At 41.5% G+C, this 15329-nt stretch overlaps 2 protein-coding genes across 4 annotated transcripts; one reads left to right on the top strand and one right to left on the bottom strand.

The window, feature by feature from the left end:
* Positions 1-294: 294 nt before the first annotated feature.
* Positions 295-6935, bottom strand: abhd10b (abhydrolase domain containing 10, depalmitoylase b). 2 transcript variants are annotated; one of them, XM_058633966.1, is made up of 5 exons: positions 6794-6935; positions 4252-4438; positions 1678-1789; positions 1295-1432; positions 295-1020 (listed from the first exon to the last, which is right to left on the bottom strand). In XM_058633966.1, the coding sequence occupies exons 1-5, from the start codon at positions 6933-6935 to the stop codon at positions 679-681; spliced, it is 921 nt and encodes a 306-aa protein (XP_058489949.1). In that variant the 3' UTR covers positions 295-678. The 2 variants fall into 2 exon arrangements, with proteins under 2 accessions (XP_058489949.1, XP_058489957.1); XM_058633974.1 differs by lacking the exon at positions 6794-6935 and adding an exon at positions 4847-4992.
* ythdf3 (YTH N6-methyladenosine RNA binding protein F3) lies at positions 6892-14734 on the top strand. Of its 2 annotated transcripts, none has more exons than XM_058633952.1 (5): positions 6892-7020; positions 7572-7596; positions 9028-9107; positions 9585-11354; positions 13705-14734. In XM_058633952.1, exons 3-5 carry the CDS (start codon positions 9042-9044, stop codon positions 13726-13728), a joined length of 1860 nt encoding a protein of 619 aa, XP_058489935.1. In that variant the 5' UTR covers positions 6892-7020; positions 7572-7596; positions 9028-9041; the 3' UTR covers positions 13729-14734. The 2 variants fall into 2 exon arrangements, with proteins under 2 accessions (XP_058489935.1, XP_058489925.1); XM_058633942.1 differs by having other exon boundaries at positions 6976-7110.
* The last annotated feature ends 595 nt before the right edge of the window (positions 14735-15329 follow it).

The raw sequence follows: 15329 nt of genomic DNA, 5'->3' as shown, positions 1-15329 counted from the left end.
AAACCCAATCTGGTTTAAAATGTTTCCCCTAATACAGCTCTCAATTGTATATGATTAAATGGTAAATATGTACAGTTCTGTAGTCGTTTTGATGCATTTCAATATCTGTCAAAATTGTCCTTTAAAGGTCCAGTGTGTAACCTTTAGGAGGATTTATTGAGAGATAACTGGCAAGTAATTTGCTGATGGTTTCTAGTTTTAAATCTCATTAGATGTCACTAATTAACACTTCATTCATGCTGTTTGTCTATTTATGATGCAGTGTTAGTCGATGCAACAGACTGAGACCTGCACTCTAGTGTGCATAGGTTTTATTGGCCAAACTGGGTGAAAAGAGATTTTTAAAAAAAAGGCACAGGAAAAAAACTATGCATCTAATTAAAGGGGGGAGGTGAAAGAGTCAAAACAGTAAGAACATTGGCGACAACAGCAATGGCAGAACTATGGCTGAGGAACATGACTGTAGATTTAACAGCCTGGAACATGTATAGATGCAACCTGAACAAATAAGGGAACAGGGTTACACTGTAACAGCATCTGAAAATGACAGATGACGTAAAGAGAGAATAACAGAGATGAATAAAAGGTCATATTTGGCAGAGGAACGTGCCATTGTTTGGTTTTCTTTTTCCACAGTCCTTCTCTTCATAACCACTCAAGCTCACTCACTGAACCCTTTCATATCATAGTCGTCAGCTTGTCTATGAGATCGTCGACAGTGTAGACCATAAGCTTGATGTCATCCTTCTCAGACATGCGGTGCTGGCCATGTCGCCGGAGGATAACGTCCACATCAGGACTGAGGGCGCGCTCTGCGATCTGCAGGGAGATGTGCCAGGGTACGTCCTCGTCTTTGAGCCCATGAATGAGCCGTATGGGACAGGTGATGGGGATAGGACTCTGGAGCACACAGTGATTTTCTGCCTCTTGCAGAAAGTCCATACTAAACTTGTAGAGCCCCTCCTCTGAGTGTTTGGTGGGCACCGTCCATGCTCCTTTCTCCTCAAACTCCTTGCGTGTCTGCAAATTCAAAAATGGCCAAATTGCTCTTAGAAAATGACAAACCTGCATACAAAATAAAATAAGATGTGTACAGTGCTTTGTTTGTCTATTCAAGACATGAATGCTTGAGCATCACATACACATGTTCATCGACAGACTGCAAACATACAAGACCAACTCTAAGTCACATCATTCAAATCCAAAAGCCCGTGATCACAGAATATGATAGACATAAAAACAACAAAGCTGCTGGTGCCCTGGGACCGTATGTAATGATATTATGGGCTCCTACCTCCAGAGGAAGAGACTTGAATGATGTGACAATGTGATCAGCGGCAGTGGAGATGCCCACCAGTGCAGCGATCCTCTCTGGTCTTGCAATGGCAGTCAGCAGCATGAGCCAACCACCTATACTGGAACCAACCAGTATCTACGAGGACGCAAAAAAAGACTGAATCAGACTGTAATCAAAGGAATAAACGTAATTCAAATGCATCTTTACAAGTCTTCCAGTGTAATCATGACAGGTACACTGATAATATGGTAGCACAGTGCCACCATCTGGCAATATGGAGGAATGCACACATTTGCACACAATTGCCAGCATTTCTGGTTGAAGATTTTAATTCCAAATTCAACAGAACTCAGTAGAGCAAATGCACACTTGTGTCATACCTGTGGCCCCTTTGTTAGCTCATCCAACACAAAAAGGACATCTTTTTTCCAGGTACCGATTGTTCCTTCTGAGATCACGCCCTCCGACGCTCCGTGTCCTGTGTAATCAAATCTGGGAAAACATGGAAAAATCACGATTATCAGTATCAGAGCGTAAATGGCAAAAGACAGGGATAATCCTATTATCTATTATATTTTCCTATTAGAAATTTCTGACATTTGTAGATTGTTATACAAACTAAAGGTACTTCCCTGTGTGGCTAGTAGGGCAAATACAAAAAAGCTGATGTGTCAACACGTCGACATCAGTGGCACAAGTCGTAGCATGATTTTTTCCTCTCTCCAGCTGGAGGATAACGCGGTCGACAAAACAAGGACAAAGAATTATGTGGAATTTAAGACTGTTTAAACTGTCAGTATTAATTCTCAGTTAGTCATTTTATTAAAATTTCTGTTGTTTATTTAAGACAGAGATGATTTAATCCCATTTTATGGTAACAGGGGTCAACCAATTTATGTAAAACAAATAGGCTGGAATACATTCATACAAGGATGTGCCTGATCTTTTGTTCACTGGTGTGGTGATGTCATGGATGTGGTGGGTGGTTTCAAGGTCACCCTGCTTGTGTATTTGATTTGAGTTCTTGCCCAACTTGTATAAATGTGTGCAGAGTTGAATTTTTACAGAGAGTAGTTGTGTTTCTCAGTTTTCAAATAGTGCCTGTATCGTAAAGGACAGTGGATAAGATATTGGAATTTGTTTTAAAATCTGATATGATGCATGTGCCAGTGCCACTGCTATTATGTGACCAGAACATTGAGTGGAAGCTATATGTCTGGTGGGAATTTGCTTCAATAAAACCTGTATGGAAACACAGACAATTCAAAAGAATATCTGCAAATATAGCCACATTTAAGTGTTTATGCTTGAGGGACTTGAAAGTAGCATATGTGGGGAAAAAAGAAAAAAGACACACAAATGGAATTTCTTTTTATGGAATATAGTTTTATATCAGTTTCTTCCTGTATCGTAACAGAATATTTGTTACTACAGGAGCATTATGTTTTTGAATTGCTGGTTACGAGTCAGTGGTAAACAGACTGATATCTCTGTCGCTAAGATTTATTATGTGTTGGTATCAGACAGAAAGTAGTACAGAGACATCCCCATTTCCCCAGTAAGTGTGCATTCACACCAGCCCTTCCTAATCCAATCCTAATTCGTTTGCTCGGTAAATCTGGTTCGTTTGGGGAGGTGTGAATGCGCAACCGAACTGTGATGCGCACCAAAGAAGCGAACTCTGGTCCACCTAAAAACAGGTCTCGGTTTGCTTCAAGTGAACCAAATGCAGGAAGCGGACTACAACCCAGGGCATTGTGGAGAAATACAAACACAAGCACAACATACGCGTGGATTTGATGAAGCTCCATGTTTTGCTCTTTTGTGGCAGAAACAGAAGTTGTCCTGTATTAACCAACAGATGAGCGGGTTTTCTTGTTCATTGTTTGTCTTGTTTTGTCTTCTCCTTCAATAAATATTGATGCAGCGCCACCTCAGGCGAGGAGGGGAATACGTTATTCAAAAGGTTCGGTTTGTTTCACTAAAGTGCGAAAGTGTGAAAGCAAACTTGGACTGGCTGAATGTGGCAACCCCCAATTGAACAGAGTACCCAAGGGGGGACTATTAGGTGTGAAAACAAATTAAGACAGAAAATTCAATCCAGCACCAGAGTGTTGGAGATGAAGGTGAATTTATTCATATAAAATATATAATGAACACTAAACTACAAACATCCACACTATATTTCTCCTTTCACCTCAGTTAATGTTTCATTAACTGGGGGGTTAACTGTCAAACCAGGCAACACAGCACACTTACAGCATTGTTTACAACACCGGCTCACTTGACCTCAGTGCACGCTTGCAGGTTACATTAGCTCCACAAGCCAGTAATAAAGAAAAGACAAAGACCAGATGAAGAGACACACTGCGTTGTAAGGAATAGCGATTATATAGAGTTTGAGGGAGTAGCAAAAGAAAATCATCAACATGAAGACGCCGGAGAGGGGACAAAGAGACACACGTATTTTCCCTGACTCCAACCATCACACAGCTCTGCCCTGATAATCGTGCCACTCTGGAAGGTGAAATTATTGAGCTGCAAACAAATGACACTCTCTAAGTTGAACTCAGCAGGTGTTGGCCACTTCTGGAGTTTGGTTTCTGAAGCAGACTTCACCACTTCCCCACTTTGAAAGCACTTGTACAGAAGTGTATGTCTTTGTTCATAAGCACATGCACCTGTGAGACAACATGAAAACTATCAAGAGCCTCAAGGTGATTGAACAAACTACAAATACGGCTCATCCCAGAATTTAGTAAACCAAAGTAAATATGGTCTTAATTGAAAATGTACTGACTGTGTTGTCTCTTTTTTGTGGGATGACCAGTTTATATGTACAAATGCTCATCTGTGTGGAGGACTTGGTGTATTTTGCTCTGCCAATGGGGCTCTTGTTAGTGAGTAATATTAGTGAGGTTTACTACTCTAGGTGATGTGTTTTGGTGCCTTACCTTAGGCAGGCGTGCCCTAGTGACTTGCAGAACTCCTCCAGTGCCTCAGCTTTCTGTCCATTCATGTTGGAGCCATATCCTGGGAGGAAGACCACACCTGGGTTCTTCCCTGTCACTTTTCTGTAGGCCAACTTTGGCAGTTGTGGTCGTGAAGCATACTGAACTGTGGATTTGTGTCTTCTGTCTCCTGGTGGGACAAAGGTTGAAAAAAAAACAAAAAAAAAAACATGACTATTAATATGACAAATCTAACAAATGTTAATAAGTGACTCTCTTGATGCTAACGTTTGTCCAGATGCTAACGGCATATTGGCAATGAGGGGGAAAACATGAGGGTCTTATTCAAACAAGCCAGTCATTCTGACATGTTAACTTAACATAATTAAACTTATTTATAGCCGTATCGTCCTGAAATACATCGGAATTTGACGCAGATGGAGCAATAACGGCCACAAACGTCAACTATTATGTGACCATTTTTAAGACGACGCAATGTGTGTGTGTGCCACACCCCCCTCGTGACCGTTTAAGCGTCGTTATATGAAACTCACGCGAACACAAATCAACTGTGACAACACGGGAGTTTAAAACAAACCTTCAAAACGCAGTGGAGACAAAACTGAGAGCCCTCCATTAGTGGAAACATGCGAAAGTCCTCTGCGCCAGCACCTCAGCGAGATAGCTGCCATACTGCTAAAAGATCACGGAGGTAGTATCGCGAGAGTTACAGGAGTCAGTGAAGCACTTGAAAGCATCACGGAGCTTTAGTCGCGTAGATGTCAATTCTTACATATATCACATAAAATAAATGTATAGAATTGATTTACATGCTGTAGCTGATCAAGGTGGAGCTCATTTTATATATATTTGTGCAATGTTATGTACATGTTTAATAAAATAATCCAATGTTTTCTAAGCAAACTCTTAATCTACTAAGTATTTCTATATTAATTTTAGGTGTGCTTGTTTGTGCTTCTATTATTTCTTTAATGTGCAAAAAAAAATACAGTAAATTTAAGTTGTCTTTACTCAATTTTGCATTATTGTTATTAAAAACAGCAGTTCACACAATCAGGTGATTGTAACTCTTCCTTTTTTGTTGTTGTTGATCATACAAAGATGCAATATTATGGCAACACCTTGAAAACAAACACTATTAATTAAGTAAATTCATGCTGGCCTCATTTGAATGATCAAACAGTGAAAATAGTTAAGTATTTATGGTTGTGGTGAGGAGGGCTAGATCACATTCTGTGTAGAGCCCAATAAATATTTGTATAACAGACCTGATGCCACAAAGAGCCTCAAGTGGACCTCAGTTTGAGCTCTACACATCTATAGACATATATTAACTGAGATATGTGTGATTATAGGGCTGTTATGCCCAGAGGAGCCGCAGAAACTCCCTCTGCTGCTTTTGTCAAGACATAATTTATCAATTTAAACAATATTTAGTGCTCTGCCAGCTGTGAGTGCATTCACAAGTGCTTCCGATGAAGTATTTAACTTTGAAAAAAGTAGTCAAATGGTATTATTTTGACTTTCTAAAGCTACTCCAAGGTGAAATCTATTAATTTTCAAAGCCTCCTCACGGTCAGTTCATCCTGGAGTGGGAAATATTCCCCAACTCAAGTTATCAGCAAACCTAGACCAGAAGGCTACAACAACAGGGTCGGGCCCCCCGATAATGCTTAACATGTCTCACAAAAGAGCATTTTTGTAAAAATATGACTTTATGTCAATGGTAAAACACACAAAAGATGTAAAATGATGTCAACAGCTTGAAAACAAATGCTTCTACTGCAATGGTTAGTCATTGGCAAATGTCAAGTATTAATGGTTGTAGTGAGAAGGACTTATGCTGCTTTCATGTTCTATCAGAATTATGGTAAATACGAGTTCCTGACGTGCAAAATGCACATGAACACTCCCTCACGTCAAATTTGGAGATCATTTTATAACATCTAAAACCTTTTATAACTGTTATGTAGTTTTCTAACTTTCTCTATTTGTATTTCCATGTTGCTGAAAAGAGTACATAGTATTATATAGTTATTTATTTAGGCTGTTTTAACTTCAGTAAACATGTGACGAGATGTAAATGTAAATGTGTTGTAATATGTGTGTTTGAGATAAAAACTATCCATCTTTATCTTTTTTATTTCGAAATCAAATTAACTATTTGTATGAAACTATTTGTCCAAATATTCCCCCAATTTAAATTCTCATTCAATCTAAACCAGAGGGATTAAACAGCAGGGGGACTGTGCGCGCGCGTGTGTGTGTGTATTCTTTTAAGATTAATTGACAAACAAACAGAGCTAGTATCCTCTGTGTGGACTAGTTTGACTGTGACAGTCATGTGAAGTGTCAGTTTTGTTACATGACTCAGAGCGTCACAGGCGGAAGGTCACGGAGCAGCAGAACGGAACGGAAGCGGGAGTAAAGAAGCCTGCTGTCCGCCATTGTGGAATATGGTGAGGGATATTCCAGTAAGACACTCGTCAGTTTCACATTGACTGATAAAAAAACCCAAAATCACCGTCTGTGGCTGGATCGCACGCACTCACAACCGACGCCCGAGTCACCGTTTCACACCGCCGTGGGAGAGGCACATCATCGTCGTCGGCGGCTGTTTTGTTGGAACACGGGAGGGGAAAAAGAAAGCCTCTGTTTTGTAACATTAACAGAGTGATTGGACAAAACCGAGGGACGAGCCAGGAGAGCGGTGAAGTGCAGAGACAGAGACACAGAGAGACAGACAGAGAGGTAGGCAGGAAAGAGGGGAAGCCGTGGACAATCTCACTAACAGCGATCAGTGTCGGTTCCTGGAGGATGTCTGCGACCACAGTGGATCAGGTTCGTGTTCTGTCAGCGGAACCGTGCCGTGGATTTAGCCGTGCAGGCGGAAAAAAGGGAAACTTTTAGCGACAAGAGTTTGATCCGGTTCGGACCGCCGGATCAAACAGGCTCCAATTAAAGTGTTTGATGGGTTTTTTTGTGGTAGCGTTTTTTTTTTTTTTTTTTTTTTTTTTTTTTTAGCCCTAATGTAGGCCAACTGCACGTACTGCCTACCCACTCCGGCTTTAGCCGGTTGCCAATGCGGCATCGCTTACTGGATGTCACCGCGTTTGACATCCGGTCAATACCGCGAAGCAACCTGTGAATGTGAACATCCGGGCTGATGAGGGCTCGCGCCTGCTCTTATGTTAATCCGTGTTGTTCTCAGAACCAGGCCTTGTGTACTGACATGTTTCCTTGTTTCCTGACCATACTCTCATTTCTTTTTTTCTCTCTCCCTCTTCTGTCCATTATTTCAGAGACCTAAAGGACAAGGAAATAAAGGTGAGGATTATGTTTTTTTTATTTTAATTAACTGTGATTTTTATTGAGGGAGCAGAAGTTTGTATTTAAAATGTTTTGTCAGTGCCACTGGCATTCACAGACATTACAGGGGCTGGGGCTCTAGTGAAAAGAGGCACCCCTCATAATTATTCATTGGGGGAAAAAATACAAAAAACTTACAGTGACACAATTTTTTTTGTTCATTATTACAATTGAGAAATTATGCTTTTGTGCCACATAAAAAAAAACAAAAAAAAACATTATGTTATGTTACATAATAACATATGTCGGTTTGGTACAATACAGGACATTTTTTTTGCATTTCCATTAGAAATAGTACCAAAATAACTAGTCCCAACTGTTTCATTTTTTGGGAACCCTTCCCTTGGGCTACCACAGTAATGGTACAGTAAATGGTCTGTATTTATATAGCGCTTTTCTAGTCTCCGTCGGCGTCGCACCGATATGGCACCACATGAAGTATCTCACTGATGTGGCCATAGAGCACACCCCGTCTAGTGTAAAGCTACTGTTCTCAGTTGAAACGCAAGCTTTACCAGGGCTCATTCTAAACCGTACCGTACCGTACTGTACCAAACCAAACCAAACTGTACCATGATGGAAACACAGCTAACTAGGGACAATGTAGGAGAATATAACACAGTAACATCAAACCTTTGTTATATTGCAATTGAAGATGATTATACTTTGATATATTTTAAACAGCGCAGTAGTCACAAACTAGGAAAGGCATTTTTTCAGTAATTCCAGGACCTCATGATTTACTTTTCACTCAAATATGTATCTTGGTAATATCTGTGAAGGTTCTCAGTCAATCAGGTCATAGTCCTCATGTTCAGGAGTTATCTGTAGGCAACTGGACTTGCATGAGTTAAGTTAAAGTAGTTTTCACTTCTCGTCCACTACTCCTCTGATCAAGCAAATCCAGGTGACAACCGCTAACACCTGAAGATACCTTAGTAATATTTTTGTTCTAAAAGTTTACTGATACAAATCAAGAGATAAGTATGGACAGAAGGGTTTGCCTATTTATGAATATTAATCTAAAGAAAAAACCTTAAACCTTAAATTTTAAAGCATGCTTTTACACATGTCCTTTCACTAATATTGTGATTCATAATTATTTTGTTCAGGATGTTTGTCACATGAATTTTTCATATAATCCCATGCCTAGTCAGTGCTGGCCGTTATTTTGTACAATTAGCTCGGGCTGCAACTAATGATTATATTCTCATTTAACTGATTAGTTTTTTGGTCCATAAAATGTCATAAAATTATGAAAGTTATGAATTGGTGTTTCCCAAACCTCAAAATCAGTTAGAAAAATATAATCAACAGACTGCAGTTTTACATATTATATACATTTTACCATATACTATGCTATAATGTTGTCTTTCTCTCCATCTATAGTGCAAAACGGATCAATGCATCAAAAGGATGGTGTGAATGATGATGATTTTGAGCCTTATTTAAGCGGCCAGACAAATCAGGTAACAATGCATCATAATTTAGTCTGTTCAGAGTGACAGTCTGTGTTTATGATCTGTCCTCCAGTTCATAATCAAAAACTGCAGTAAGGCAAGATCACTAGAGAAACAGTTGATTGTTGAATTTCACCCACAGGATATTAAAATTCTCATGTTTTGCAGTTGCCGTTCTCTGTCCTGAACACAGACCGACAGACTTATTTCATGTGCGACAGATGAATTGAGGCAATCTCCCCATCTCTGAATCTCTTTGCCGATAATGACATGTTGTACAGCATTTATTGTCTGAAATTCTGTTAGACTATTTCCTTTTGTGGGTTTATTTGCAGCACAGGAAGTTTTTTACATCAGTGTGTGGAACAAGCCCAAACAATTCCTGCTTACTGTACCTTTTAATTACAATGTACAGTATATCTGTTATCTGTCTGTATAGTAATATATTGTCCCTTGGTTTTTGTGTTTTTGTTTGTTTCTTTACAGAGTAACAGCTATCCACCAATGTCTGACCCCTACATGCCCAGCTACTATGCTCCATCTATTGGTTTCCCTTACTCTCTGGGAGAGGCTGCTTGGTCCACAGCAGGAGACCCTCCAATGCCCTACCTTACAACTTATGGACAGATGAGCAATGGTGAGCCACACTTCATCCCTGATGGTGTGTTCAGCCAGCCAGGAGCTCTGGGGAATACCCCTCCATTCCTCGGCCAGCATGGCTTCAACTTCTTCCCTGGCAATGCAGACTTTTCCACCTGGGGTACCAGTGTCTCTCAGGGACAGTCCACCCAAAGCTCAGTCTACAGCAATAGTTATGGTTATGCCCCCAGCTCACTGGGTCGAGCCATCACGGACGGACAAGCAGGTTTTGGAAGTGACACCCAGCTCAGTAAGGTGCCGGTACTGAATAGCATTGAGCAGGGTATGGCAGGGCTAAAACTGGGTACAGATATGGTAGCAGCTGTCACCAAAACTGTGGGGTCACCTTTAGGAGGCACCACAGGTATGACCAGTATGGCAGCCAATAACCTCCCTCCTTCTGTCAGCTTGGCAGCACCTAAACCTGCCTCCTGGGCAGCAATTGCCAAGAAGCCGGCCAAGCCACAGCCCAAGGTCAAACCCAAAGCCAACATGGGGATGGGTGGACTTGCCACCATTCCCCCGCCCCCCATAAAGCACAATATGAACATTGGTACTTGGGACGATAAGGGCTCACTTAATAAATCCCCATTAGCTCAGACTATGATGCCCCCACAGCCTCTTGTGCAGCAGCCTCTCCTAGCTCATTCCCAACCCTTACTGCAGAACCCTTTGTCCCATCAGCCTCAACACCTGTCCCATCAGCCTCAACACCTGTCCCATCAGCCTCAACATCAGCCCCAGCCCCAACACCAACACCAACACCACCAACACCACCAACACCACCAACATCAACATCAACATCAACATCAACACCAACACCAACCCTTCCAGCTTCAGTCTCTCCAGTCCCCCCAACACCCCCAGCATCTTGCCCCTGGCCCCCCGCATCTGCACCTCCCCCCTCAGCCTGGCCCCCCACATAACCCCCATCAGCAACAACCCCAGCACCCCGGTCCACCCCCCAACCGTTGGGTAGCTCCAAGGAACCGGGGTGAAGGCTTTGGACTGGGTGGGGGAGTCCCCCTTAGTGCCTCCCCTTGCTCTGGAGAAGTGCATCCTGTGCTGGAGAAACTTCGTGCCCTCAACAACTACAACCCCAAAGACTTTGACTGGAACTTGAAAAATGGACGTGTTTTCATTATCAAGAGCTACTCGGAAGATGACATCCACCGCTCAATCAAATATTCTATCTGGTGCAGTACAGAACATGGCAACAAGCGCCTGGATGGTGCCTATCGCTCACTGGGCAACAAGGGACCCCTGTACCTGTTGTTCAGCGTCAACGGCAGTGGGCACTTCTGCGGTGTGGCAGAGATGCGCTCACCGGTGGACTACAATGCCTATGCAGGTGTCTGGTCTCAGGACAAGTGGAAGGGCAAGTTTGAGGTGAAATGGGTTTTCATCAAAGACGTGCCCAACAACCAGCTGCGACACATCCGGCTGGAGAACAATGACAACAAGCCAGTGACCAACTCCAGGGACACTCAGGAAGTGCCTCTGGAGAAGGCTAAACAAGTGCTTAAAATTATCGCCACTTACAAGCATACCACCTCAATCTTTGATGATTTTGCACATTATGAGAAACGTCAGGAAGAGGAGGAGGCTATGAGGAAGGTAAGATAAACACACAAGTGAGTCATGGCATTTATAAAAAGCTTGTTAGTATTCATGAAATAGTTCAGGTCAACATTCACTTTATAATAAACTATCAACGGCTGATCTTGTTGCATCCGCTTTTAGACTAAGATTGTAACATCATGTAGCTGAATGAACAGACTAATAAAAAAAGGAAGTACACAGGGGACTGTCAGCAGGCTGATATGCCACCATTACTCATAAGCAGGTTCAGGAATCACTGATTCCTCATCAGCCATCTTGTGCTGTTGAGATTTCGATGGTGTGCCCAAGTGGATTTAGATGCATTGAGGTTTCTTGAAATAGCCCACATTCCTAGCATTCTCTCTCTCAGACAAAGGCAGATGTATGCTCTGATCTCCCTTTGAACACCAAGCCTCTCTGCTCTCCACAGGCTCCCCGTGCTTTATTAGTCTTTAACAACATAAGCCCTTGGCCTGCAAACTGGCTCCAGCATGCCTCAGAGTTGGCACGGCACGGTACGGCTTGCCTTAGATGTTCTGAAAGTGTTGATTCTGAAAATGTTTCCCAGCAAAAAAAATCATGATAGCAATGCTTGATTGTGTTTGTCAGTGCACATAATTCTGAAGAGCGCACACAGAGTGCAGGCCTGCTCCCTCAGAGGGTAAACTAAATATGTTCCAATGGTAATAACAGTGGTGTACCACAAATGTTTGTCTAAGTACTCCAAACTCTGTGGGATGCTACTGTGGAGGAAAACGGCATCCAAGGAGAGAATAACAAGTTGTCATTGCAAGAATTCGGCTGCATCTATTCCTAGATTCACCATTATGCTAATCTAATTGCGCCTAGAAAACCCTCATGACCCGCTTCCTGCTTCTTTCTCATTCCCCCTCTGCTGGTGCTCCATTGATGCTGTATTGACTCCTCATTGCTGACCTTGTTAATATGCACTGGGATGCTTTCTCATAAATATTTCAAGTCAATGTTTTCAGGCTTCTGAAACAACCTGTCAGTAGAAAGCCTGTTTCATCCGGCATGGTGCAGGCATTGTGTTGTGCAGCTTTTTGTAGCCTTGACCTCGCACATGACAGCATGGGCCTGTCTGAGGCCTCGTCCTACTTTGCCTGACAAGGTTAATTGTTCTCTATTGTTTGGTCTTGTCCTTTCTGAACTTTTGAGAGGCTTCAAATCCAGAAAACCAGCTCCCATAGTGTTTAAGATCACTTTGGATATAAATATTGTTCCAGGATTTTATCAGCAATTTAGCAAATAATACGATGTATGAATGGATGTACTGTAATAAGGAGGATCCTTGCACAGGATTATGGTTATAGCTGTGTTATAAATAAATAAAGATGTAAGTGGCTTTAGCTTTGCACTACAATTGAGTTTCACTACTTAAAAATCAGTCCTAATATCAAGTTATGTGGTATGGTTTTGTGTGGTATGGCGCACAGTCTTGTTTGGGATATTTTTCCACCTTAAAGGTTTATTCATCTGTGATCCAAGGACAGTTTTGTCCTTTTCTGCCTGTTAATATCAAGTAATCCAGGACACTCCCTGGATTACTTGATATTTGAGGTGTGTTATGGTTACTCAGGTTTTTGAAGATACTGTACATTGTGCTGTGTGAATAGTGAATAGTTGCAGTCTCATGCCTCAAGTGTAAACACTTTTGGTTCCAAAAGTCTGAGACAACTTTCAAACAGGATACTCTCTTGATATACGGTGTCTTATTTATATCAAGACTAAACAGAGAGAGAGAGAGAGAGTGAGTATCATTACTTAAGTGCTAAGTGATTGATTAGTTTTCCAGCCAGCATAATGTTTATCTTTATAGCTACATTGACAACGGTAGCCAAAAGGGTCTCATCTAATTTGATTTTACAACATCTATTTCCATACATCTATTTCCATATGAAATCACCGAAAACAGGTTTGGAAACCAGTACTTCCTGTAGAAAGAGGGATGTCACACTGTTACTGTGTAACTGTCACAATAGGCAAAGATTTTGTATTATTAGTTCGTTTTAATACCATTTACATTCAGATTCAAAGGAATGTGAACAGTTCAACAGTAACAAGAATGATCTCGGGCTGTAACAGCATTCTCTATTTTAAGACGATAATCGAATTCTTCTATTTATAGCTCAAAGAAAACCTCAAAACAAATATCAATACAAGACAAGTGGAGAATCACTTTGCAGAGTCGTGCAAACTCAGTGAGAGCAGTCCATGACAAAAACGTTACTAAAATCAATCACCTTCATAAACAGCTTCTGGTCATCTCCTGGAGGTGAGTCGCTCTCATGTTCATCCACTGATCATCTCTCTCTCTCTCTCTGTTCTTGTTTTCTCTTCCCAGGAGCGCAATAGAAATAAACAGTAACCTTCAAGCGAGAGCCGCCTGCTTCAAGTGCAACACTAACGATGTAGGACCGTAAATAAAAATTTGCCTAACCAGGAGGGGGAAGAAGCAACGATCTCTTGCAATCTCTTCCCTACCGAAGACGACAATGTATCTGAACACTTGAACACGACAATAGATGGACTCATCTGTATCTGTTGACCGGTGGCGTCAAAACCCTGTGTCTCCTCCATCTCACAAGAAAAATGAACCCACTTTGAGAACTCTGTCTTTTAAGCACTTTCAGTCCTTCTAAACGGCCTGTACCAGTACCCTTAACTCTCTAACTCTCTGTTACTCTTTGATTTTGTTTGTGAGCGACTAACTGACTAACCCCCGAGGAGTCAGACCAGTTTTCACCAGGCTTATTTGTAATTTTTTTAATGCCTCAAATGTTTGGGATATTGGCGAGCCTCACTGGCTCCCGACGAGAATTAAAACTGATATTATGTTTAAATTAATCTTGTACTTGAATTTGTGTTTTAGCCATGTGACGGAGGCTGCGTGTGATTGACAGGTGGGATGAAACAGCCACATTCATGCCAATCACTGGATGTATCCTCTCTCTCTCTCTCTCTCTCTCTACCTGTTCCCTTCCTCTCTGCATCTGTTTCTATGTACCAAAAGATACAGTTATGCAGTGGGTTGGCACGCGCCGGCCAGTGCACACCTTTTTTGTTTTTCTTTTGATTTTTCTCTCGCTCTGTCTTGTGATTCTGTCATTCTGAAGTGCATTTGTCTGAGGAGAAACCTGCTGCTCTGATAGGAATCTGACGTTGATGTACTCGACTGTACCTCAGGCTCAATCAGACTGTCTGTCCTCAACAATTCTTAGCACTTTTGGGAAAACCCTCCCACACGACCACCCCTCCTGCTCAGCTTGAACGGGGGCTTCCCCAAGACGGCAAGACATCAACTGCAAGAATGTGACAGTTTTCTCCTCTAGGTAACTCGCAAGCTAAATAAAAATTACCCATGTTTAGCGCAACCATCTTGTTTTGTGTATTTACTATGTATGCACTACATCTATGCTTTACACACTGAGTAATTACAAAAATAAAACAATAATAGCCCCTAGGCCACATGGTTGGTGTAGTGGTTAGGAACAAGGGTTTTCGCTGGGTTCTCCGGTTTCCTCCCACCTCCAATATCGGACACTCTAAATTGACCGACGGTGTGACAGTGGACGGTTGTTTGTCTCTGTGTGTCCCTGAGACCCTATGTCAGCTGAGATTGGCATCAAGGTTATAGTAGAAAGTGTGGGATTTTTTATGAGTTTTAGTTTTTATAACGGGTTTGCTAGTTTTTATTTTTTGTAAATGCTTAATTTTAGTTTAATTTTTGTGTTAGTTTTTTGTGTAATGGAGTTGGGCTGAAATGAGTACTCGATTAATCGATTAATAAATCGATTACTGAATTAATCGTCTAACTATTTTGATAGTCAATTATTCGGTTTGAGTGTTTTCTAAAGAATTAAAACCAGTTTCTGTGATTTTTCAGCTTCTTAAATGTGAGTATTTTCTTTGTTTCTTTGCTCCACATAACAAATAAATCATTAAAACCGAATCATTTTGATTTGTGGA

Source organism: Solea solea, chromosome 1, assembly GCF_958295425.1.
Source record: "Solea solea chromosome 1, fSolSol10.1, whole genome shotgun sequence".
NCBI lineage: Eukaryota > Metazoa > Chordata > Actinopteri > Pleuronectiformes > Soleidae > Solea > Solea solea.
The sequence above is the reverse complement of the archived record's forward strand: the minus strand, read 5'-3'. Positions and strand labels throughout refer to the sequence as shown.

What these genes read in the sequence shown, in the direction of transcription:
- abhd10b (XM_058633966.1), bottom strand. Translation starts at nt 6,935, where the DNA reads ATGTTACAAAACAGAGGCTTTCTTTTTCCCCTCCCGTGTTCCAACAAA. An exon ending in GTGCGATCCAGCCACAGACG is followed by an intron (nt 4,439 to 6,793) that starts GTGATTTTGGGT and finishes TTGTCCCACCAG; the next exon opens with GAGACAGAAGACACAAATCC. An exon ending in AGCTAACAAAGGGGCCACAG is followed by an intron (nt 1,433 to 1,677) that starts GTATGACACAAG and finishes GCGTCCTCGTAG; the next exon opens with ATACTGGTTGGTTCCAGTAT.
- ythdf3 (XM_058633942.1), top strand. Translation starts at nt 7,087, where the DNA reads ATGTCTGCGACCACAGTGGATCAG. An exon ending in TAAAGGACAAGGAAATAAAG is followed by an intron (nt 7,597 to 9,027) that starts GTGAGGATTATG and finishes CTCCATCTATAG; the next exon opens with TGCAAAACGGATCAATGCAT. An exon ending in AGGAGGAGGCTATGAGGAAG is followed by an intron (nt 11,355 to 13,704) that starts GTAAGATAAACA and finishes TTCTCTTCCCAG; the next exon opens with GAGCGCAATAGAAATAAACA.